Raw genomic sequence first — 25206 nt, 5'->3', positions numbered from 1 at the left:
CATACATCAAAAAGTTAGCGTTTTCTCTAAGAGCTCGAGCTGAGATAACATGGCAACCAAACAGTGAAATAAGACAATTGGGGTCCCAATGCAACCTCCACGGCGACCCCACAAGTTCTGTTCCTGACTGGTGGACTTCCCTTCCACCAGCCTTTCCCCACATCAGCAGTCGCCTCCCAAATATGCTCATCGGGAGGCTGCATGCACCCACTTGTACATGTAGGAGAGAGGCTGGATCAGGCCCTTGGAATTGAAAGCAAAAACGAACAAAAAGGAAAGAATTCAAATGTATTAGATGTGCATGTTATATTTTTTATAAAATTATTTACATTTTTTTTTTTTGGTCATGGGCAAACCCATTGGCACAAACAGCACAGTCACACATTATCTTGCTTTTTGTTTAATAGCTAACATTATATATATTTGTTTATCTTAATTCCCCAGCGACAAGGGCAACCAAAGAAAAACAATATACAAAATAAGCTGATGGTAACACAATGCCAAAGATAGCTTATGTTAAGTAAGTGCAAGGGAGAAAAGCCTCAATATATAAAGCTTGATTGCAATGACGTTTCCATTTGCCAGTTTAAATATAAGACTTGCATTAAAATATTTTTTTTCTTGTATTTCTATTTTCGTCCCCATGATGACCTATTTAAAATCTATATACACAAGCCCAGTTGCAACACTTGACAGTAGCATTATGATGCATTCAGGGAGTATGGTTTCTCAATTAAAAAGTACACATGGCAGATGCGGTTGGTTTATGTCAACATGGTGCCTTCTTTTGAGGGGTGACAACATTATGTTGAGTGCTAGCCTCAGCCAGGTGACCAGTCACCTGTTACAATATAATATCTTAACAACCCTCTTCCCAGAAGCCCACAGTCTTGGTCAGCAGTACTCATTGGATCCAGATGGTGTTGCCTCTTTCTGGCCGACGTGGTTCTACTGTCAGTTCCCCAAATGTTGAGAAAAACTGCTCCATCTCTTTTTGCAGCATGTCATTCCTCTTCTCTGCATCGTCTTTGGCCCGCTCAGCATTGCGCATTTTAATTTCAACCATTGTAAACTTCTTTTTCTCTTGCTCCAGTTCATCATGCAGGCTCATCATTTCAGTCTCCAGGGAGATATTTCTCTGCTCAAGACTAGTTAGGTTAGAAAACAAACAAACAGAAGACAAGAACTCATTGCCTGGCATCCAGACTGAATTACTCCAGAGTAGTCCTATTGGAATTAAGTAGTCCTTTAAAGTTCACTCCTGAGTAGTATTGTTGAGTAACTTGGTCAACCAGCTGAGTAACTTAGTCAACTTTGGTACAACTCAACACACCATCAGTGAAGACTAGGGCACACACTCAGTTTAAATGCTTGCCAGAATCTGGATCTTTTATTGCCCAGGAATGTACAGTGAAAGAATAATCAGCCAGCAAGCTTCGACTGACCCAGCACTACTTCTGCAATCAATAAACAAACAGTTCTAAGTAGAACTAATGAAGTCTACTTTCTGTGTCTTTCAACATCCAAGTCACATTAACAGTTTTGACTGAAATCCAATAGTATTTGATTATCAGTCTTGGAAATGGGACTTATTTGTCCACTCTTCTTTTTTACATACAAATGTAAATGCGGGGGGGGGGGGGAGGGAGGGCTGGCTTATAACATTTGTGATAGCCACCATTTTCAAAATGTGTAACTGTCATGAAAAGACCCTGTCAACCACCCTAGGACCCCTTCTATATGCTGTGAATTTGGTTGTACTGAAGTGTGAAGACTTGTATAGGGGTGGTGCTTATTATTTGAGTGACCACTATTATCTTGTTTCAAGGTAGCAGGTGTCACAAGACTCCAGGCTCCCTTTTCATATGGTGTGAATCTGGTTTGCATTGGACTGTCAGCACGGGTTCAAAAGGTGGTGATTACAATTTGTATGGCTGCCATCTTGAGAAAAGATGGTAGATTGAAATAAAAATACCCTATCAGGATACCCTACCTAGGATCCCCTCTGTTGTGCTATATATTTGTATCAGACTGTAAACACAAACATTATTAGACACAGACACAGACACACACACACACACACACGGTGATCTCATAAGCCCTTTTTCCTTTGGAAAGTAGGCTAAAAATGGTTGCTCACATACAGCACAATGCAATGTGTATGGTCAGGGCCCCATGCACACTGCTGTGTCAGTATGTAAACAGCGTTGATGAAGTTGTGCACCATGGCAGCTCCGCTGCAGCGTAATGTTGCGCAAATGCAGTTGTGCAATAGAACACTCATTGGGGAAAGTGGGTGTCCCGCTGTGCAGTGTTTACACAATGTTATGCTATAGCGGAAAGTAGTGTGGGCTCCTAACACCCACGCTGTATTACACAGTATGTAGCATTCGCAACCAACCTGACTGCACTGGAAAGATAATTGAGAGAAAGAACTTGCAGAGTTTTTCTGACCATGTGCCTAAGGCAGGATCCTGCACATACCAGCAACATTTGACTCTGAGTTGGCACCTTCTCCAGGCTTGAGAGAAAGAGCAGCTTTACATCGAAATGCATTTCAAGAGGAAGATGGCCAGTTCTAAATTAGCCATTTGGGACCGAAGTAGCCATCACTCTTTAGCAAATTATTTTTCATTTCAAACTTCTCTTTTTCTGAAGCCCAAATTTATCTGCAACCGCAGGCTAGATCTTGCAAGATATGGTTGTGATAAGGACGCAGCTGGTGGAATCCCACTTACTCCATCAAGAACTGGGAGCAGCTACTGAATGTATCTTTCCTTCTCTCTCTGCCTCTTCCACCGCTTCTGTCAGCTGGAAGGGGAAAGGCCTAAGAAGTGTGTTCTTTGCTTATCCATTTCTAAATGTGTGACTGGCCCATAAACATATTGAGGAGAGCAGGCAGGAGAGAGAGCCTGCTTTTAGAGCAAGGCACTAGCTCTAAGTGCACTTGTACTTTAGAACAGGATTGGGCTCAACGCCAGTTATCAAAATATCTCCTAATGTAGTTGCTGAGACATACCCACTGCACAGATCCCACACAAACAATGCTTGAATGACTGCTGCTGGCTGACATCCTGACGAAAGCAGTGCGGACACAATGGGAGCTGCACCCTCACCGTAGGAGGCTGCTCTTAATGCAAGTGGAAGTTTCCCCACTGCTGCTATGTCCGCACGTGGGGGTGGAGGGAGTAGTGATTTTCAGATCTGCTCTGCCTCCAGAAGTGCATTCCACAAATATGTCCCTAAGGACTTCGTGCCACTCAGGGACACATTTTCGGAAAGCACAGGGCACTTTGAGAGGCAAAGGACTATGTCAAAAGTTGCTCCCCCAGCGGGTAGGGAATCTCTCCACAGTGCGTATGCATCTTCCTGGCCTGTTTACACTGCCTTAGTCAGGATGTCAGCCACTGTTTTGGGAAAGTTATGGGGAGCGTGATTTCAGATAGAGTCAGGGGGTGGGTTTCAGTAAAAGCCCCCCTATTCTTCCCTTCATAATTTGAGCACTGCACACAAGCTGCTCTCAGAGCAGCAATTCCTAAGACTGGTAATGCAGTTCGTAATAGGATAACTATTCGCACTATGAGTTTCCTTCTCTTTTCCTTTTGTGCTGAATAATTTCGTACAAGATAAGGTGATATTGCTATCTGCCGGGTCATATAAAATTGGATCAAACAACTGAAAATTATAGTGCAGCCAACATTTCTGTGTCTGCCAAATAATGTTCAAGATGGGTCTTTTTCTTTGGTGCTCTCCACTGAATGTGCTACTGGAATAATCCTGACCTATACCCAGGGCAGGTTAAGAGTTATGTTATCCCTGGTAGCTGTGGTTCACCAATATTCTCCTTTTCCTAGGGCCTGAAGATTAATTCTCTTTCTTTTGACAGACCAGTACCACAGATGACATGGCAAGTTTGAATCCCATTCAAAATGCACAAGTCCCTGCAATGGTCTAACATAATACTGTTTTTGTTTATATATTGATATGGTGTTAATTGAAACAATTTGCTTCCTCCCTGTCCCAGGGATTCTGTGAACAAAATTATTTAATGGGTAATAATATTTTTACCAGAAAAAGTACAAACTACAAATAAAGCCAAGCCAAGCCACTTTAGTTCATGTTAATTGAAACATGAAAATCACGGTTAACTGAAAACCATTTGCCTCAATCTACCTAGAAACCACAGAAATATAGGAAGCTGCCTTATACTGAGTCAGACCATTGGTCCATCTAGTTCAGAATGCACTGACCGGCAGCAGTTCTCCGGGTTTCAGGCAGGAGTCTCTCCCAGCCCTGCTTGGAGATGCTGCCAGGCAGAGGCGTAACTAGGGAAAATGGCGCCTGGGGCAAGCACTGAAATGGTGCCCCCCCACCGCCCCCCCCAACATACTACATTATACTTAGGTTTTTCCTCACAAGCGCCCGCCACCGCCGCCAAGCCAGGCCACTGACTGGCCGCCAGGTGCCAGCAAAGCAATGGGGGGGTGGCGCAGGTGGCGCGGAAGGGACCGCTCGTGGGGAAGGGGGCACCGACGCGCTCCCTTGACTGCTGCAGCGCTGATGCACTGAGCAGGAAACATTTGTATTAACAAAAAATTAAAAAAAAATTTGGTCATGGCGGCGCCCCCCACGTGACCAGAAAAGATGGTGCCCGGGGCATGTGCCCCCCCTGCCCCCCCTATAGTTATGCCCCTGCTGCCAGGGAATAAACTTCAGACCTTCTGCATGCAAACAGTTGCTCTCCCACTGAGCTACTGCCCCATCCCCTACAGGGGAATATAGTTCTGAAGTTTGAGCTGTTATCTGTATTTGAAACTCTTTGAATTGCATTAATGTTTTAATGGCTGTGTTTTTAGATAGTGAACCACCCAGGGAGTATAGGGTGGTATAAAAATGTGTTTAAATAAATAAACATCTTACAGCAGCAGATAGTATAGTACTCACATGTAGGCACCCATCTAAAAGCAAACCAGAGTAGACACTGCTTAGCAAAGAGGACAGTCCATGGTCACTACTGCACGACCTGTTCTCTCATTATATGCTGCTGAGGAATGTTGCATGCCAGTGCATGCTTGTTCCTTCCTTGATCTGGCTGCTGGGAACTTATGTTATTCTTATCATGGAGGACAGGTCCATCAGTGGCCACTAGTCTGCCGGCTATAGGCCACCTCCACCCTCAGAGACAACATGCCTCTAAATATCAGTTGCAGGGGAGCAACAGCAGCAAAGAGGGCATGCCCTCATCTCTTGCTTGAAGGCTTCTGAGAGGCATCTGATGGGCCACTCTGTGAAGCAGGATGCTGGATTGGATGAGCTTTGGGCCTGATCCCGCAGGGCTGTTCTTATAATGGGTGGCTTTAGTCTCCTCCCTCCAAACAACTGACTGGTGCTATCATCCCCCTATCAGCACTGAGCTACTCATGCAACGCCCTTGGCTCCTACGTGTGCAGCTGGATCATGGCCAATGGTTCCAACAGAGCAATGTCAGCTTCTGTACTTAAGTAGAGTGGGTAAGGTGAGTGAGTGCATTACAGTGCAGAAATATTAGCACCATGCCTCTATTCCATCTGCATTTCTTCCAAAGCCACACTCCAATTAGGAAGAATGTGAAACTCACAGGAGGCAGGCTGAACTGTAGGGCAAAGTTTTAGATGTCATGAAGCATACACATGTGGCTGATCTGGGATTAGCAATCAATCACCTCAATGTCCTCGATGCTATCATGTTCAAGAGACTGGAGCCATACTTTAATTCTCAGTTTCTTTCTTAATGATCCATACTAAATTTGATGGTTAGATCTTTAATCTAACCAGCCTATTGATGGATAGGACACAAAGTGCAGCTAGTCTAGTGTTGGGCTGAACAATTTTGCCAAAATTGATATCAGTAAAAGTGTTCAGGGGAAAGGGGCAAAATGGGGGCATTTGGGGCCAATTTTCCCCAAAGGTTTCAGGAGCACTTCCTGATGGCAGTGCAGGCATCTTGACATGATATGAGTGATTGTAAATAGTCATGTGCACGGACCGGTTCGGAGGCCATTCTAAAGGCCTCCAGACCGGTCCGGGCACGGGTGGTTTTGGTTCGGGTGGGGGATTCCAAACAAGTTCGGGGGGGGCTTTACTTACCCCCTCAAGAATGCCTCCGTATTTCTTGAAGTAAGCGGGCGGCATACCTCCCTGCCGCCCGCTTCATTCCCCCTCCTCCGCGGCTGCTAGTGCTGCTAATCTTCGCTTTGAATCAATACTCAATCGGGCGGCAGGGTATCTCCGCTCGCTTCCCCGGCTGCGGCGCTGCAAATGGCTTCTTGGAAGTGCGCCTGCGCAAAAGGCTTCCAAGAAGCCATTTGCAGCGCCGCAGCCGGGGAAGCGAGCGGGCGGCTGGGAGCTCTCCCGCCGCCCGCTCTAACTTTAGAGTGCAGCCGCCCGGGGAAGGGGACGGGGTCGGCGGGGGAGTTCTCCTGCCGACCCCCTGAGCATGGGAAGGGAAGGGAAGGGAAGGGAAGGGAAGGGAAGGGAAGGGAAGGGAAGGGGCGGCAGGGGTCCTGGGGCGGCAGGGTTATTCAAGCTAAGTCGGGGGGCATTGAAGAGCCGGGCGGCAGGGACTGGGAGATACCCTGCCGCCCGATTGAGTATTGATTCAAAGCGAAGATTAGCAGCACTAGCAGCCGCGGAGGAGGGGGAATGAAGCGGGTGGCAGGGAGGTATGCCGCCCGCTTACTTCAAGAAATACGGAGGCATTCTTGAGGGGGTAAGTAAAGCCCCCCCCGAACTTGTTTGGAATCCCCAACCGCAGTGCCGGACCGCAACTCCGCGGTTCCGTGCACACCCCTAATTGTAAAAACAATGGCTGACATATGGCACAACGTTCCATCTTCCTTTAACGGAACATAAATGCAGTTGCTCAAGAGCACTCTTGCATAAGACACAAGAATTGCACAAACACAATTGTGCAATGGACAGCCATGATTTCCAGACTATTGCTCAACTGCATATGTGCAATTCTTGCATGTTGCATGGGAGCACTCTGTGCAATGGTGTGCATGTTCTGTTAAACAGCAGATGGAATGCTCCACCGTCTGTCAATCAATATGGCTGCTAGGAACTAGCCACCAAAGAGGCCTCCAGGGCTGCTGCAACAGCGGCCACTGCCTGCACAGGTATGGTATTAAGCGGAAAGGACTTTAAGGCACTGGAGGCTGCTGCCACTGCTGCTGGTAAACCACCCCAAAATCAAAGGGCAAAAAAAATCAATCAAAAATGCTCCCCCATTTTTGCCACCTGCAAACTGGGCAGCAAAAATCAAGGGATACTTCAAACCAGCACACAGCTAATTTAATCTCCAGTGGTGGCCAGCAGATGCCCCAGGAAGTTCTTTAAAAAGACCTGATAGTAATCACTTTCCTCTGTTGTAAGTCTCCATCATCTGGTAATTAGAGTTATTCCATCTCTGAAACTGGACATTTCATTTCTAATTGTGGCTAATAGTGACGTATGGTACAGTGCTCACACATGTAATCTCCCATTCAAATGCAAACCAGGTCGGAACCTGCTTAGCTGCCACAAGACCAGCTCTCCTCCTTAGCACCTATGGCTTCTCCTTGCCTTTGCACCGGTGGAGTCTAAAGGGGCTTGGAAGCAGAAAGCTCACCTGTCACGTAGGCAGGCGGCTCAATGCACAGTATATGAGCTATTGTTTTTATTTCTCCCCTTCAGTGGTTGACACTGTGGACATAAACATGTGCTACTATCTTTTGCTGAAGAGAAACAACTGCTCACTCACAATCAGGCCCTTCTACTATTTTTAAGGCCATCAGATTATTGGCTTTCTTGTGACCCTTTCTAGCTGCCAAAACAGAAATATGGCGGCTGCATATTTTTTTAATCATGCCTGTGTTCCGGCTGAAAACAACTGTACTGAAATAAACAGCATTATAACTGAAATAAGCAGTATTATTAAATCAGAACATTCAGGTCTAATGGAAAAATTATTCTGAAAGTCTTCCTTGTAACTGGGGGCGGTGGAGAGGAAGTTATTGGCAGTAAACAAGCACAGTTGTAAATCCTCAAACAACAGGATACAATTTCCTATAATTATGATGCTAGATGTATATTCACTGTTCCCTTCCCAACAACTGTGAAAAACAGGACTATGACACATATTGCTGGCATTTTGCAGAAGACAATATGCTGTATCACAATACAATCCTTGTGAGTGGGCAAGGATTTTGTGAAGAAGAGGGTTTTCAGAATGTTCATGAGCATCAAGAAAGATGCTCATCAGGAGTCCTGTTCAGGTGCTCCACCCACACACATTCAGTGAATGTGCGGAGGAGCGTAAATGGGAGCACACCAGCTAGCCACACCCCCTGCACTGATGCACTATTAGCCACTAAGGATATGCAAGCCGGCCATTTGGCTGAGTCATTTCAAATCCGGATTGGATTTGAACTGGCCCGGTCCAGGCTCAGGCTCGGCTAAATCGGGTCTGGTTTGGTACGGCCATTGAGCCGGCCGAGCTGGACTGCGGGCTGACTTGGTGGATATACTTGTAAAGGGAATTCACATTTACAAACAAAGGGGGACTCCCTAGACTAAGAAGGGGGGTCGGCTAAGGGAGGCGGATGCGGAGACCCCCAAATGACAGGCTGGGCTGGCCGTGGCCTGGTTTGGGCCTCTGCACATACACAGAGGTCATTTGCGTCACCACGCAATTTGCATGGTGATGCAAATGGCCTCTGCGCAACCGATCCGGCCTTTCACTTGAGAAGCCAGTGGGGTTGGAGGAACCCCCGCCACCATTTCTGATGTCACCACCACTGGTGTGGCCGCCATCCCTTCCAGCAGGAAATTAAAGGTAAATATTCCCCTTTCACCTCTCCCTCTTCTTAGTCTAGGGAATCCTCCTTTACTCGTAAAGGGGAATCCCAGCCGGATTCCCCTTTACAAGTATATTCCCCCCCGCCCGAGCTGGCCTGCAAGTTGGTTCTTCGGACCAGGGGGTTGTCTGGTTTGAACTTGAACCACCCAAACCAGGCCGGCTCAATGTCGAGCCCAGTTCGATGAGAGATGCCTCCCACTTCCCTACTAGCCAGATCCCCTGGGCAATAGTGTCCTGCAACTGCCTTTGCAGACAATTGCAAGCAAGCCACGCTAAGGACCTAGCTAAACGCGACACAAAACGGATAGAACAAAAACGTGATGGCTTCTTTTTAAAGAGAAAAAGTTGCCTCTAAATAGAGTGATTTAGAATGGGAAAGCAATTTCGGGAGGGGTGCTTTTCTATTTCCCTGCCCATTGCCTCTCTGCTCCAAATTTCCCCCCAGCTGCTTTTGGAAAGGAATGAATTGACCCCTGGATCCACAATTTTGGATCTCGCTTTGCTCCACCTGAGCCACAAATTTCCACCTGGTGGACCTTGGGGTCTAGAAAAAAATACCAAAACTGGCCTACTCACTCCTGATCTACACCACAATCTGCCTTGGACTTGAAATGCTTCAGCCAGAGGATGGCTATCATGGTTGAAAGAATCTGCCTGCCATGTTGACTTCCTTGTACGGCAGCACCCAAATCTCAAGCAGGTTGGGGACACTGAGATAAATAAACGTATCAAATAGAGATAGATAGATAGATAGATAGATAGATAGATAGATAGATAGATAGATAGATAGATAGATAGATAATTCTCATTGAAGCCTGTCTGGCTTTCCTTCTGGGATCTTTTCACTGGGATAAACTCTCTCCACGAGAAAACAGCAACTCATTCAAAGAGCGACCACACATTTGGTGCACTCAGGTTCTTTCCTTCTTGCCACCTTTCTTGCTCACCAAAAGAGCCATTGCCTCCTCTAAGTCTGGTTAGTCTTGCCTCTTGCTGGATGGGATTGCATATAGGAATAGAAATCCAGTGTGACCAAATGGCAGCTTTTGTATATGTAAATTGTTTTTATTTTGTATACTGGGAGAGCCAATTTGCTGTAGTAGATTGTCTTAAATCAGGGAGACCTCGGTTCCAATTCTCACCCAGGCAAGAAGCTCACTGGCTGATCTTGGGCCAGTCACTTTCTATCAGCCTAGCCCACTTCACAGGGTTGTTGAGGATAAAATGGGGGACCCAGTACACAATCTTGAGCTCTTTGGAAAGGGGAAAGATAGAAATGCCATAAATAAATATAATGGCTGACATACTTCACAGGGATATGTGAAAGGCTTACACACTGCACATGCGCACGCATGCATGTAAGCACCACCAATGGGGCTGCGCTGCAGGGTGGCAGTGCTCCACCAGAAGCACTCCATGCACATAGCTGCATGACACAACACCCAATAGTAATAATGGGTGTCATACTGCTCAAGCCACCTGTATCCCCTAGCACTAGGGATATGCGAGCTGACTTGAGTCCGAGCCGGCTTGCACTTCAGGGCTTGTCCTTGAGCCAGACCAGGCCTAGTTCGGCTTGAGGTTGAGCCGAAACCCCTGGGCTGGTTCAGGGCCAGTCTGGTGTGTGTGTGTGTGTGTGTGTGTGTGTGTGTGTGTGTGTGTGTATATATATATATATATATATATATATATATATATATATATATATATATGAAAAAATGGCAGACTTGCCTCCATTGTGGGACCTTGTGGGGTGCTGCCACGTATGCGGGGAGAGGTCTTCTGAGGTTTTCCCTCCCCCAGGTTTCAAACTGGGCTGGTGTTGGCCATTTTTTAGGACACCGCACATGCACATTGGCCATCTACATGGCTAAGTCACATAAATGGCTGACCTCGCAAATGGCCAGTGCACATGTGTGGCAGCCTCCAAAATGGCTGTCGCCAGTGCACAGAGGCCCTGGAATGGGCTGAAACAGGCCATTTGAGACTGGGGAAGGCCAGCAGGGGGAGGGGGAACCTCAGGAGACATCCCCCCCCCCCATGGTCACAGCAGCACCCAAGACCCCACAATGGCAGTAAGTCTGCCATTGTTTTTGTTTAAATATTTTTTCCCCCTCCCGAGCCAGGCCTGGACCAATTTGAACTTGAGCTGAACCGGGCCCGGCTCTAGTGTGCACAAAAGTGGACCAGACCCGGTTCAGTTCAAGTCCGGTTCTACTCAAACCAAAACAGGTGTTCTGGTTTTGTGTACACACCTACCTAGCACATTATGTCAGCTTATGGCTGAAGCATTCTAAGGTATTTTCCACCACAACAGTGAGGCTAACATTTTGTTTTGTTTTAAATCAATCAGGATTTCATAAGTGCAAAATTCTTATAACTCCCCCAACATTGTGAGATTCATGGTAAATATTTTTTTAAAATATGACTTCTTATACTAGTCTTTAAGGCTATTTACATGGGCGGTGGGGGAAGGCAGGGATGAACTTATCTTCCACCCTGACAATGGTGGCTGAATTCTTAAGCGCACTGCCGTGCACCCACACAATCCACACTGCTCCCGGCACCGTGGATCAGTGGAGACCAGGACACATTTTCTCAGCCTCCAGGAATCCCATAATGCACCATGCAATGAGCATGGTGCAGGGGGGGCGGGCTTCACCCGGCAGTCAGGTGCTCTAGGCACCCAACTCTGTGTCACACATACATGGCCCTAGTGCTGGGGCTAAAGGTGCACCCACGCCCTTAAACCCTGGCTAAAGGCTGGGGGTCAAAAGTTGGGCTACCCACGAGGTCAGCACCAGGATCGGGCTCAATCCTGGTGGTGCTCATTGGCAGACAAACCCAGACTGGGCTACCCTAGCCAGAGTTTGACTGCTCGTGCACACAGCCTCTTTGTCCTCTAGTGAACTGGCTCAGGGCTGTGAAATGCTAAGGCACATTTGCAATTCCCTGTAATGGAATCAAAGTCTCCCGAGCTCATTAAAATCCATGCTGTGAATCTGAAACATTAGCCCTTGCAGAGGAACTTTTCTATCTGCAGTTGCTGAGAACTACATTTTCCCTTTTTGCATGTCTTTGGCTCTGTCCCCTGGCACAGAGTGTGAAATAAATTTTGTTATATTGGGTAGCATTTACAGTAGAATCTTTAGATCACTTGGTGGCAGAAGGAAAGATGTGAGTGACATATAATCCCCTAAGAGATAAATTAAACCAAGTGCCAAAATGTCTTCTGACCTTTTTTCCTTCCTCATTGTTAATGCAACTCTTCATGTCAGAGCACATATAATTTAAATGATTTTTTTTCTCCTCAGGATCTGAGTGAAAGGCCCCAGTGTAATGATATTAGCTCACCTGACTAGCAAATAATGTGAGGTTGTTTTTATCCGGAAGGGAATAAGATCAGCCCAATCCATAAAAGATTTAAATGGGATTATTTGGATTTAAGCAGATGGGAGCAACATATTCTTATGCAGGCAAAAGATGCTGTGCTGGTGTATTGTGGGTGGTGGGGGGGAGGGAGTCCCAATATGAACAATAACATAATATCTTTAAAGAACCAACTACAAAGTCAAAAAGTGGTGAACAAGTGTCAATTCTGCAGTCTTCTTCTTCAGACAGGCTGTTACATGAAAACAAAACTAGACCTGAGCTGAATGTTCTCCCAAAAGAGTTGGGGGAGATGAAAGGGCTTCAAAATGGCTTCCTGCTCATCTGCACTCACTGCCTGTTTTGCATAGTGCTGAAGCAAAAAGTCTGTCCTATTTTCTCCACTATATTCTTTCATGTCCAAAATAGTCCTCCCATTTTATGCCCTATATTTTCAGGTGGCAAAAATGGGGACCGGGGAGACCTGAGTTCAAACCCCCATTCAGCCATGATACTAGCTGGGTGACTCTGGGCCAGTCACTTCTCTCTCAGCTTAGCCTACTTCACAGGCTTGTTGTGAAAGAGAAACTTAAGTATGTAGTACACCGCTCTGGGCTCCTTGGAGGAAGAGCAGGATATAAAATGTAATAATAATAATAATAATAATAACAACAACAATTTCTCAGGCAGGTCTGAGAAAGTCGGAAATTTCTTAGCCTATTGAAAGCTGCCATATTTTATTTCCAGAATTCCCCCCAGAATAACACTACATTTTGGCTAGTACTGCCACCACCCAACTGCGAAGGTATAAACTATCACCATCATCAAACAGTGGTAAGCCACTCCCCTAGAGCTTTATAAGAAAGATTACAAATTCCCTGCCCCCGTCCATATCACTTTGATTTATCTTGAAACCCTTCAATACCTCTTAATTCTATCAGATCTACTTCTACGGTAATTTTCAAATGAGTTCTATTTTTCCAAAACAGTAGTGGTTCTCCTGATGGCTTCTGGCAGTCACTTATTATTATTTGCTTGCACAGCCAAACACGTGTTATTGACTGGTTTGTTTTATCCAGACATCGATTCCTTCCCAATGACCTGGGATGCCAGAATTCTGTTATCAGTATTGTTGTTGTTATAGGTATCACCGCAAAATGTAGGCTGTTCCCTGTAAAGTTGTTTTTTGTAGTTGGCTGATGGTGATTTCTGTGGCCCCTATGGTGTTATTGCAAATTATTATTATTTGGAATTGCAAAAATTGGAATTGCAAAACTGGAATTTGGAATTGCAAAATTATTTGGAATTGCAATATTATTTGGAATTGCAATATTTGGAAATAATAATAATAATAATAATAATAATAATAAGAAGAAGAAGAAGAAGAAGAAGAAGAAGAAGAAGAAGAAGTCCTTGGGAAGGATTTGGTGTCTGGATAAAACAAACCAGTCAATAACACCTGTCTGACTGTGTAAACGAGAAATAATAATAATTTCCAGAAGTCTTCTCTCCACAGTTGTCCATGTTGATGTAGCATTGTGCAAATGGGCTTACGGGTAGACAAATGGTTGTTGCTTGCCTGTAGCTGCCTGGGGACTTCCCAGACAGCAGGCTTTACCGTGGGTTTTCTGCAAGGCTTTACTGCGAGTTCTAAGTTGCCCCCTAAAATTAGTACAAAAAGTGGATTTTTTAACCTCTTTTTTTACCTCGGATATAAATCAGGCTACACTCTTAACGTGCGATGAAAAACCTGAAGTGTGTGAAGTGCCCCCTGATAGTTTGCAGGGGCTTCTGAGGAAAATTTGGCCGATACGTGAATGCACACCTCCATTCCGAAGGAGACATGAACTAAAAGCTGGCCAGTACTCTGGCAAAGACTCTTCCAGCAGTAAGTTCATCTGGTTTTTGCACCCCTGAGGGCAATGAAATGGTGGTGGCAGCGGTGTGTGTGGAGGGGATATTTCAGCTCAGTTTTTTAAAAAAAGAAACCCAAGCCAATCAACAAAATCCCCATATATAAGGGACTTGTCCCCTCCAACTGTGCTCTGTGCTTTTATAAAGGAAGATAACAGAGGTGAAGAAAACTTGGTGGTCCTTAAGATCCAGCTTGAAGAAGAGTTCTGGTGAACTCAAGCACTTCTTATCACTTTGTGACTTTTTGGATGGCATGATAAAGATATCTTTGCTGGTGATGCTGTTTGAATTCCTGTGCCATGACACATCTTTGATTTGTGTGAGTGTAACAATTGCCAAGGCAGCACAATCCAACAATCTATGGTGCTAAGTGGAATATTGAGATGGACTTAAGCACTGCGGTGGGTTGGGGGGAGGAAACACTGTTATCTGAAGTAGCCCACTGAAATATCACCTAAAGCAAAACATTGAGCAAATGGTGTAGATCCTTCTAAGGGCTTTTGTTGCCATTGGTTTCAATAGGTCTGGTGAATTCTTTCTGCAGTCTCTAGGTGTCCACTGGATTTCACTTAACGTTACATTCACATCAAATGACATCCAGAGAGGAGGATGAGAGGTTTGGGTGATAAGATACGTGTGGAGAGAAAAGCTTGGCCTGTAATGTACAAATATGTTTTGCTGAAACCAAGAGAGTACAGGGTTGAAGCATTCAAGTGAGTTTAACTAGCATTTTCCCATGGCTCAGTTTCTCACCACAAGGTGAGAAATCCCCTTGAGTTTCATTCATAAGAGTTACATCCCTTATAAAGACTCCCCACCCCGCATAGGGGGGCATAGGAAAAGTCACTCTTGTGAGCAACTTGGACTCTATCACCAACATACATGGGCTAATTCATTCAGCCGATATCTTTACCATCAGCTACTCCCACAAGCTCAACAGCAGCAGCGGCCTGGAACTTGGACCACATCACTGTCTGCCAAGGGGCAGAAAAGACTGTTTCTCCGCACACCAACATGTCCCTAATTATATCACAATGGTGCGGAGATTTTAATTGTCAGCCGCTCTGCGGGTCCGAGAAATGTGGGGCATAAATGTAATTAATAAAATATATATAAATAAATATGAGCAATTTCACACAGTATGGGAGCTTTGTTACAGCTGAGCTGCTGGGATGGATGCACAGAAGGATTTGCATGTTTTAAGTTGCATGGGACCATCCATCAGACTGAGCAGTATTGACTGAATAAGCAGGAACCTAATCCTATCAGCCCTTCGGGTACCATCGCGCGGAAAGTCTTCCTCCTCCAGTCACAGTGCCGCTCCTATAACTGGAGAGCCAGTCTCGTGGTAGCCAGCATAAATCGTCCCCTTTGCTAAGCAGGGTTTGTCTTGGTTTGCATTTGGATGGGTGGCTATATGCAAGCACTGCCTGCTGGAATATATACCCTTAGGGGCTGGGGCCGAAGCTCAGTGGGAGAGCATCTCCCCATGTTGTGGTGGGATAAGAAAAAGACACTCTTGCGAGCTATCTGAACTGTATCAAGAAATTCATTGCTCCTTAATTAATCTGATATTACGGACCTTACCAAGTCGCTCTGAGAAATTCTATGTCACATATTTGCTCCCAGATGAGAATTCCAATAGTACGAATCACTTAAAGTTGCTAAGTTCTGTGCCACTGCCTACAGAATACAACAGGAGTTGGTAACTCTCCCCCCATTAATTGTTTCAGTAATAGATTTATAGTATTAATATAGTTTGAATTACTTTATTATGTTATTATATTGAAGTGTATTGTTTGTATTAATTTCTGCTGGTCAGGGGCTGAAAAAGATAAAGATTTGTGGTAGAGCATCTGCTTGCATGCAGAAGCTCCCAGGTTCAATCCCTGTCATTTCCAGGTAGTGTTGGGAAAGAGTCCTACCTTAAACCTTGGAGATCTGCTACGACTCAATATACTGCTCTTGATGGATTAATAAGAATTGATGGACTCAGAATAAGGCGGCTTCCTATGTTCTTATATAAGTGCCCTTAGACAAGGCCACTCATGGTGACATGCCTTTGGGATGAAGCTCCTTCTCCTGACATCTTACCTTTTTATCCTTGTTTCATACTCCAGCTTTTGCTTTGCCATTTCCTGCTTTAAACTGGACACGAGGCTGTGCAAAGCACTGTGGTTGCTTGTGTTGTTGACCACAAACGTTTCACTGTTGTCACTGCTGCTGGTGGCCCGGCTGCTGCGGCCCCCGACACTTCTCCGGTCACCTTTGCTCTCGTAATCTCCTTGGTTGGAGAGGTCCTCTTGAGGGGCCTCATCCAAAACGGGGTCTTCAAAATTGGCCCCATAAAAGTCTTGCTCGGGACACGTGGTGGTCGAAGACCGGCAGGAATTGGAATGTTCCGGGAGGGATATTTCACAAGAGGATGTGGACCAAGTGGCGCTGTCGACGCTCTGCTTGTCTTCCGCATTCACCACGGAGAACTGCTGGTGCACATTGTCGTAAGTCGAGAGTCTGTGGTGTTGGCCTGAGTCACTGATCGACTCCTTCTGCTTGTTATCCCTCAATGTCACATACCCATTGGGCATCCAGCTTTGAGTGCGGCTGTTCAGAGAGTTGCTATGGGTGTCAGTACTAGAAATGCCCATTCGTACCCCGCCGTTCTGCACACTGTGTGTGCCCATTTTTGTTACTGGCCCTTTCAGGGCAGATGTTCTTCTGCTCTGCAAGGTCCCATTGGGTAAGGCCGGTGAGGTTTTCTCTTGGCCCTCCACAGAGCTGCTGAAGGACCCATTGGTGACTATACCACTGCCTTTATTAAATGCTGGGTTCTTTTTCACCATGAGGGGCGGACTTCTGGTGACATCCAGTTTGTGAATGCTGTTCCTCGGGCTATTTGACTTGCTCCCAGGCTGGGCGGTAGGAGATCCGTTATCAACCACGCTTCTTTGAGGTGATTCAGGCATATCCCAAGAGCAACGTTTCACTGGTGACTCCTTGGTGTTGTTGTTCTCTTTGTTCTGGAGCTGACCAATGATCATTTTCTTTTGGACATCATTATTGTTATTACACACTTCCTGTCCACTTTGCAGGTCTGCATCCTTAGGAAACAGCAGCTCGTGTTCGCTTATCATCATAGACATCAATTGCTGGACAACGACAGTACCTAGAAGTAGAAAATGTCCCTGTTAAATGTGCCAAAACCATTGTTGAAAAGAAGGTGTTAGGGCATGTTACACAGAGTTTGCATTAACATCTATCTATTGCGAGACTCGTAGTGAGGTGATTCTCTTCTGCTGGACTGATTTTCTGGTGAAAAACAATAAACTTCCTGTTTCATGAGTAATATCACTCATCATGATTTGTTTCTTCCTATTTATATTATTAATAATAACTAATACAGTACCATCAATGTACATAATGCTTTTACAGAGTACCAAAAACAACAACTGAAAAACACAGATGCCCTTTCAATCTGTAGAGCTCACAGTTTTCAAGCTGCTTTCTTGAAACTGGGGATGAGGCCTTGCGGGTTAGGTCAAAGGCTTCATAGAGGCTGTGAGGTTATGAAGGGAGGTGTTGTCTGCAGGTTTTGACCAAATATGACCTGGCTCACTTGCTTGAGTTCTCTGGAATGGCATGCACTTCAGGCACTCCACATAGCATCAGCTTTTGGCTCTTGTACTCTGCTTCTTACATTTATGGATATTAGCAATGTGCTGAACAGCTCAGAGATTAGCATTTGGCACCTAACTGCAGTCAGTAGCAGCGGGCATGATCACATGACAAAAACCAGTCTATTAGGAATTTCGTGCATTGTGTAAGCCTGCACACAACCAATTCAGCTTGCACATGGTAGCACTGCTGTAAGCATCCCTGGCAGGACCCTTATGGTGTTGTGTAAATATACCCCGGACCAGTACTCAATGCACTTTTGTCAGCTTTGCAGTGCTGAAGCAGATGCAAATTGAGCTGCCAAGCGTGTGATGAGCCAACCGCACACCTGACTTGCGGTGTGTCAAAGACTTATAGAGTGCCCCCACCCCGATCCACAATCCACATTGTCCACATGCCGGTTTGCCACTTGATCCCCCGTTGATTCCAGAAAGCTGGTAGGCTTGGGTTGCCATGTCAGAACAAGACAAATACCTAAAAGTAATAAGCTGCAGCTCCAGAGAGAACACGGAGAGTGGAAAGAAACCAAGAGTGGGAAGATGAATGATTTAATTACAATTTATGAGCTTCGCTTCAATATTACTTGAGGCTGGAATGGCAAGGAGTTGGTCGGACTCAGAAACCCCAAGCAGGCTCGCTCACTCTTTCTTCTGCTTCTGCAATATTCCGTTTGCCAACTGGAGCGGCATATCCTAATGAGAAAGGGCTGTTCAATTAATTTGAGATAAATATCATTAACTACTCCGGAATGAGGCTGGGGGCAGCCACTGGAGTGCCCCACACAGCCCTTCCATGCAGAATGTGCTGTGGCTGCTGCTTATGTTATAAATCAAAGCAAACTCCCTGAAGTCAGGAGGGGGCTCACTCAGAAGGGCAGGATAATAAATGGCCGCGCTCCTTTCAGAGGAAGGCCGTGGCGCGCAAGCAGCATGCCTTCCTGGTGATTTATGGAGCACGGCTTTGGAACCCGAAGTCCAGCAAGCACAATGTACTGGCGCAGCACCTTTTCCCTCCTGGATCCTTCTAGTAATGAGGTCGGGAGGGTTATCCTCACACTGCCGTTTCAGGCATTTTTCAGAGGTATGCTGCGCACCCTTGAACAATCATTCCCCACTTGCCTCCTATCATTTCGGCAAAGGTTAGATTTGAATATTATGGGCTCTTTTCTTCAAATGCAACCTGCGAGCAACTTAAACACCAGGGCTGTACCAAGTGACTCCCCTACTTAGATTTTCGGGTCAAAAGTACTGCTTTCATAAGGTAAAGGTGTCTGTGAAATTTCCTCGAGAAAGCCCTTAAGTTGAGAGTATGTTCCACTTGTTTTCTGGCCTGCTCATTGCCATTCCCTCCACCTGCCATCTTCTGTTCCTTCCACAGATGGGGTTTTTGTTTTCCTTTCAGCCAATCCAGGATCCCAGGTGAATGGGATGACATCACGCTACACAACCAATCAGATCTGGCGACGTGCTGTCACTGAAGGCAACTGCAAACCAATACGATGAATATGGCCAATATTTATATACTGCTTTTCAGCAAAAAGTTCCCAAAGCAGTTTGCATAGATATAAATAGATAAATAAAATGGCTCCCTGTCCCCAAACGGCTCACCAGCTAAAGAAGAAACGTAAGATAGATACCAGCAACAGCCACTGGAGGCAGTGTCCATGGGGCAGTATCTCCCTCAACAGATGTAGCATTTCATCCCGTTTCAAGGCAATTGAAAAATCGCTCCGGAGGTGGAGATGCTTTAAAAGGCAAATACTGGGAAATGTTCTTACAAGTGGCCCCCCTTTCACTTCACCCTTATTCAATCTCTTGATTGAGTTTATCCACTACCCACCAAAACATCCACCAAATTATACACACAGTCCCCAGTTTTACTGATCAGTTGCAACTATGTAAATCTATCTACTGAGATTCAATTGGCCACTTGGACTGCCATTCTCGAGCTTGGCTGCCACTCACCATTTGTGTTTTCGTGTATCCGTGATATTAAAGAGTTAAAACCCATGTATTGGCGGCTCCTAGATTTTGTAAGTAGGATGCAAGGAGCAGCCATTTTGTGGCTCATTTCTTTTTAAAAGCATTCCCCTCGTGGTTTCCCGCAGCTTGGGGCGGGGGGGTCGCTGGGCACAAGGAGACCCTGCAGAGCAAGTTACAGTAGCCCCCCCCACGATTTTCATCGGGTTTTGCCCCTTTTCATGGTTTTGGCTGTCATTTTGCGGTTTGGGCGGCTATTGCTGGGCACAAGGAGACTCCACAGAGCATGGTGTAGTCATTTCCCCCCTACTGTTCTTCACCCTTTTTCCCCCATCCAGGAACCTAACCGCCTCTTTTCCATAGGCACAATACCTCGTTACTCGTGGTCACATTATTCATGGTTTCGTTCCTTGCAATTTTAGGCGAGGAACGGAACCCGCGCGAATAAAGAGGTTTACCTGGAGCACCTCTAAGCAGCACAGAGACACACAGAATGGCTTGATCTCTGCAGTGATGACTTCTCATAATCTCCTTGGTTGGTCTGACTCATGTATCTCACACGGACTCCATAGCTGGCACATCATGAGGTGACTTCAGCACGATAGGCATTCAGCATTTGTCGAATAACCGACTGATGGGATCACATGGAGCCTATTGTCTGTCTTGTGTTTCTCTTGTGGTGCTCCCACTGCTCTTGGGTGCAACAGAAGACTCTAGATGGGTCACAGGTCAGTGGCAGAGCATCCGCTTTGCATGCAGAAGGTCCCAGGTTCAATTTCGGGCATCTCCTGGCAGTTCTGGGAAAGACCCCTGTCTGGAATCCTAATGAGCTGTGTGGAGTCTACTAGGCTACGCAGATGAGTAGTCCAGTTCAGTATAAGGCAGCTTCACATGGGCACCAGGAACATCCATTGCTCAGTGGCAGAACACCTGCTTTGCATGCAGAAGGTCCCAGGTTAATTCCCTGGCATCATTCTGTAGGTAGCACTAGGAAAGACTCCTGTCTAAAGTACCGAAAAGCTGCTGCCAATCAGTGTAGACAATACTGAGCTAGACGGACCAAGGACCTCACTCAGCAGAAGGCAGCTCCCTATGTCATAGCTCTAGAATGGCTTTGTACTGACCCCACCCAAACACTACATGAGAAGTGAAGTATGGATAAAGGGCAGTGCCAGACCCAGGGTTTCAGAAGGATCTTGGGCAAAGGGGGCCTCAGTATAGGAACATAGGAAGCTTCCGTATACTGAGTCAGACCATAGATCCATCTAGCTCAGTATTGTCTACACAGAATGGCAGCAGCTTCTCCAAGGTTGCAGGCAGGAATCTCCCTCAGCCCTATCTTGGAGATGCCAGGGAGGGAACTTGGAACCTTCTGCTCTTTCCAGAGCGGCTCCATCCCCTGAGGGGAATATCTTACAGTGCTCACACATCAAGTCTCCCTTTTATATGCAACCAGGGTGGACCCTGCTTAGCTAAGGGGACAAGTCATGCTTGCTACCACAAGACCAGCTTTCCTCTAGGAGAGCTGGCCCATAGTATGGGCCCCTATCCATCAGTGTGTGTCCCCTCCTCCTTACTGCTTGCTTCTACTCCAAATGCCCCTAGTGGTCATTAGGATAATAGGTGCAAAAGGTTGATGCACTGGAACTCCATCTCCAACAATAAGAATATATAAAGCCGCCTTCTACCATTTGTCCATCTAGCTCACTCTTCTCTCCACTGACTGCCAACAGCTCTCTGGGTTTTCCAGCAGGGGTCTTTCCAGGCCCTAGCTGGGCATTTCTCACATAGCAGCTTTGCCGCGAGTTTACTGCCAGTTCTAAGTTGCCCCCAAAATTGAAACAAAAAGTGGATTTTTTTTTAACCCCAGCTATAAATTGAGTTAGACTCTAACGCACAAGGAAAAACCTGAATTATGAGTGAAATGCTCTCCGATAGCTTGCGGGGATTTGGGGGTAAATCTGGCCGATATGTGAATGCACACCACTCTTTCCTCTAACAGGGATTCCCAGATGTTGTTGACTATAACTCCCAGAATCCCCAGCTGCAACGGCTTTTGCCTGGGGATTATGAGTGTTGTAGTCAACCACTTCTGGGGATCCCTGTTAGAGGGAGCACTGATGCACAACCTCCATTCTGGAAGAGAGGGGAGCTAAAAGCCCTGTGTGAGAAACACCCTGAAGAGGCCAAGATTGAGCCTGGGATCTTCGGCATGCAACGCTTATGCTCTTCTGTGGTGCTATGGAGGCTCCTGAGGAATGTATGATGCTGTCTTCTACCAAGTCAGAAGATTATCTTCTACCAAGTCAGACAATTGCTCCATCTAGCTGTGCATTGTCAATTCTGAGTGGCACTGGCTCTTCAGACTTTCAAGGCAGAGGTCTTTTCCAGCCCTATTTGGATATGCCAGAGACTGAATCTGGGGCCTTCTGCATGCAGAGCATGTGCTGCTCTTCCACTGAGCTATGGGCCGCTCCCCTGATTATGGGGAGATTATGGGGAAATGCAGGCACACATAATTTTGTAGCTGAAATATGAGTGACTGCAATAATGAGAACACTTTGATTTGCATACTGTTCTTCCCTCTCTAATTAGCAAAATAAATCATTGGTTGATAAAAGGGATATAAATCCACAGAAGAGGAAACTAAAGACTAAAAAGCGGATCTCTAGATCTTTAGAATTAATTGGAATGCCAGCCAGTGCATTTATCCACATGCTTAGTGGTTCTTTAAACCTCTGCAGGTAAACAGTCATGTCTTGTTATAAACAGCCACTGCTGGGTCAGCTCAGAAGTCTAGTGTCTGGCTCTCCCCGCACCACTCACCTTCCATGATGGTCAGAGGGTCTTCCACTTTTGGACGCAGGATGTTTGGACCAAATACAGTAGCAAGGTTTGGCACACTCATTTTGTTTACTCCAGAATAGGACTGGACTTCATCCAGGAATCTGTTAGGACGTCCCGTGGGCAGGAGAAGAATAAGGGAATCAGAGTTAGGACTCACTCAGATATAAATGACAGGCTCTTACGATTGTTCTCTGTGGGATTTGCCTGTTATTTACGAAAGAAACAGCAAAACTGGGAAAGGGAAAGCCGGGGGCAAAAGAAAGGTCAACACTCCAGAACAGAGCTAATTCTGTTAGAGATTTCACTGGAAGGGACATACCGAGGCGAATCTCACAATCAGTGAGACTCGCCTTTTGGGGGTTTGCGGGGAGAGTGGGCTTAGTCGGCTCTCCCCGCAGACTATCAGAAGGGAAGCCCTGGGCAGCTGGATCGGCCACCCACGTGACTGCTGGCTCCATCACGGAGCTGGCGGGGGCTGTGGGGATCGGGGGCTGCACAGCCCCCAGAAGTTCCAGGATGCCTCACGCAAGTGCGCGGGGCATCATGGAGACTTGTTTCAGCCTCCAGGTGGGGGTCTCCTCATGTGTTTCCACGGTGCAGAGCAACACATGATCAAAAAGAGATCATGCTAAGGGGAGGGAGAATGAGGAAGGTTTGCTGCGGGGAGCCACGCAGCTCCCGTGGCAACAGATGATCAGCAAAAAGCGGGCTAGGCTCCCTTAGCCCACTTTTGGCTGATCGTGAGAAGCTCCTCGCCATCTTATAGCTTTGCCCTGTAATGTGCAGATAGTTTTTGCTGAAGCCAGGTAAGCACAAGTTGAAGCGTCCACATGAGTTTAGCCATAGCACAGTTTGACACTGCCAGGTGAGAAATCTCTGTGAGTTTTCTGGGGTGACGTTCCCTTACAAAGGCACCACCCTATGTTGTGCCAGAGGAAAAGATGCTTCTGCAGCCAACTGCTTGCCCCCTTTAGGGTACAGGTGCAACAGTGACATGCGCTAACCCCAGGCTGCTTTAATCACATATGTAAGGAAGCACCACATGGTGTGCAGGACGGCATGGCTACTTCCCAGGGCCACAACATTGCTGCTCGTGATCAGAGTGGGGCAATAGTGGAGTAGGAAGTAACCAGGCTTTCCTGTCCACATGGAGAGTTCAAGCATGGTGGAGGCTGGGACCTTTCATGGGGGTCCAGAAGGCTCAGCCTGGACTGCAAGCCAATGGCCATGATGACAAACCTAAGGTTAAATTCTAGATCCTGTGTGAGGCTATAGATGCAAATTTGGTTTGGATGACTTCATGGAGGAGAGGTCTATCAATGGCTACTAGTCAGAGGGCTGTGGGCCACCTCCAGCCTCAGGGGCAGGATGCCTCTGAGTCCCAATTGCAGGGGAGTAATGGCAGGAGAGAGGGAACGCCCTCAACTCCTGTCTGTGGCTTCCAGCGGCATCTGGTGGGCCACTGTGCGAAACAGGATGCTGGACTAGATGGGCCTTGGGCCTGATCCAGCTGGGCTGTTCTTATGTTCTCTCCCTGTATTTATGTGTCTACATGAGGTGTTCAGATCTTGTGAGGCATGCTAGAGCCAATCAGAAGCAGTGTTAGAAGAGAATAAGCAGCATTTGTAACAGTGAGTAATTGTTCCAAGGCTTCCTATTGGGTGGGGGTGGGGGTGTGAGAGGCAATGCAGCCATGTTTGGCTATAAATCCAAATTGGGTAGCCAGCAATATAAGGAGTTTTAAATAAAGGGGATCTAAAAAAAATCTCCAATGAAAAATCTCAATTTTTTCATTGATTGGTGTCAACCAAGGATACCAATCAATTCTCCAGTTTTTCACAGAATCACAGAACTGTGGAGTTGGAAGGGACTCCGGAGATCTTCTAGTCCAACCCTCGGCTCAAAACCTCCCGTGAAGAACAGCCAACATCTCCACAGAGCTGAGCAGCAGCTCTTACAGTAAGGAACCTCCCCAATGTCTAGCCTAAATCTGCTTCCTTGTCATTTCAATCCGTTGGTTCTAGTCCTGCCCTCAGGGAGCAACAGAGAGCAAGTCTGCTTCTCCTTCTACGCAAAAAAAGAATGACAAGGCATCAAGATAAGCAGGCATGCTACATATCTGCATTGGACCCAGAGTGAGGATACTTGGGCAAGCCACCTAATGGCGCAGCGGGGAAATGACTTGACTAGCAAGCCAGAGGCTGCCGGTTCGAATCTCCGCTGGTATGTTTCCCAGACTATGGGAAACTTCTATATCAGGCATCAGCGATATAGGAAGATGCTGAGAGGCATCATCTCATACTGTGCAGGAGGAGGCAATGGTAAACCCCTCCTGTATTCTACCAAAGACAACCACAGGGCTCTGCGGTTGCTAGGAGTCTGTGGACACCGACTCAACGGCACACTTTGTCTTTAGGGATACTTGAGGGCCTTGTGAGATGCCATCTGATCATTCACATGATCAGAATGGCCATGAACTGGGTTCTAATAATTGGCCCTTAAAAGCGCAAGGGGATCCAGTAAAATCTGGGGCCTTATTGTATCA

The 25206-nt window shown here is 46.4% G+C and overlaps 1 protein-coding gene across 13 annotated transcripts in view; it reads right to left on the bottom strand.

Moving 5' to 3' along the window:
- Nucleotides 1-291: 291 nt before the first annotated feature.
- ARHGAP24 (Rho GTPase activating protein 24) overlaps nucleotides 292-25206 on the bottom strand; it is a 552712-nt gene continuing 527797 nt past the window's right edge. For all 13 annotated transcript variants that reach the window (XM_053255944.1, XM_053255948.1, XM_053255950.1 and 10 more), the window contains 3 exons: nucleotides 22641-22762; nucleotides 16255-17326; nucleotides 292-1148 (listed from right to left, as the gene is read on the bottom strand). In XM_053255944.1, the coding sequence (XP_053111919.1) occupies nucleotides 905-1148; nucleotides 16255-17326; nucleotides 22641-22762 (1438 nt within the window). In that variant the 3' untranslated portion in view covers nucleotides 292-904. The remainder of the gene's footprint in view (nucleotides 1149-16254; nucleotides 17327-22640; nucleotides 22763-25206) is intronic.

Source organism: Hemicordylus capensis, chromosome 5 (assembly GCF_027244095.1).
Source record: "Hemicordylus capensis ecotype Gifberg chromosome 5, rHemCap1.1.pri, whole genome shotgun sequence".
Taxonomy (NCBI): Eukaryota; Metazoa; Chordata; class Lepidosauria; order Squamata; family Cordylidae; genus Hemicordylus; species Hemicordylus capensis.
Note: the sequence above shows the minus strand (reverse complement) of the source record. Positions and strands in the feature narration are given on the sequence as shown.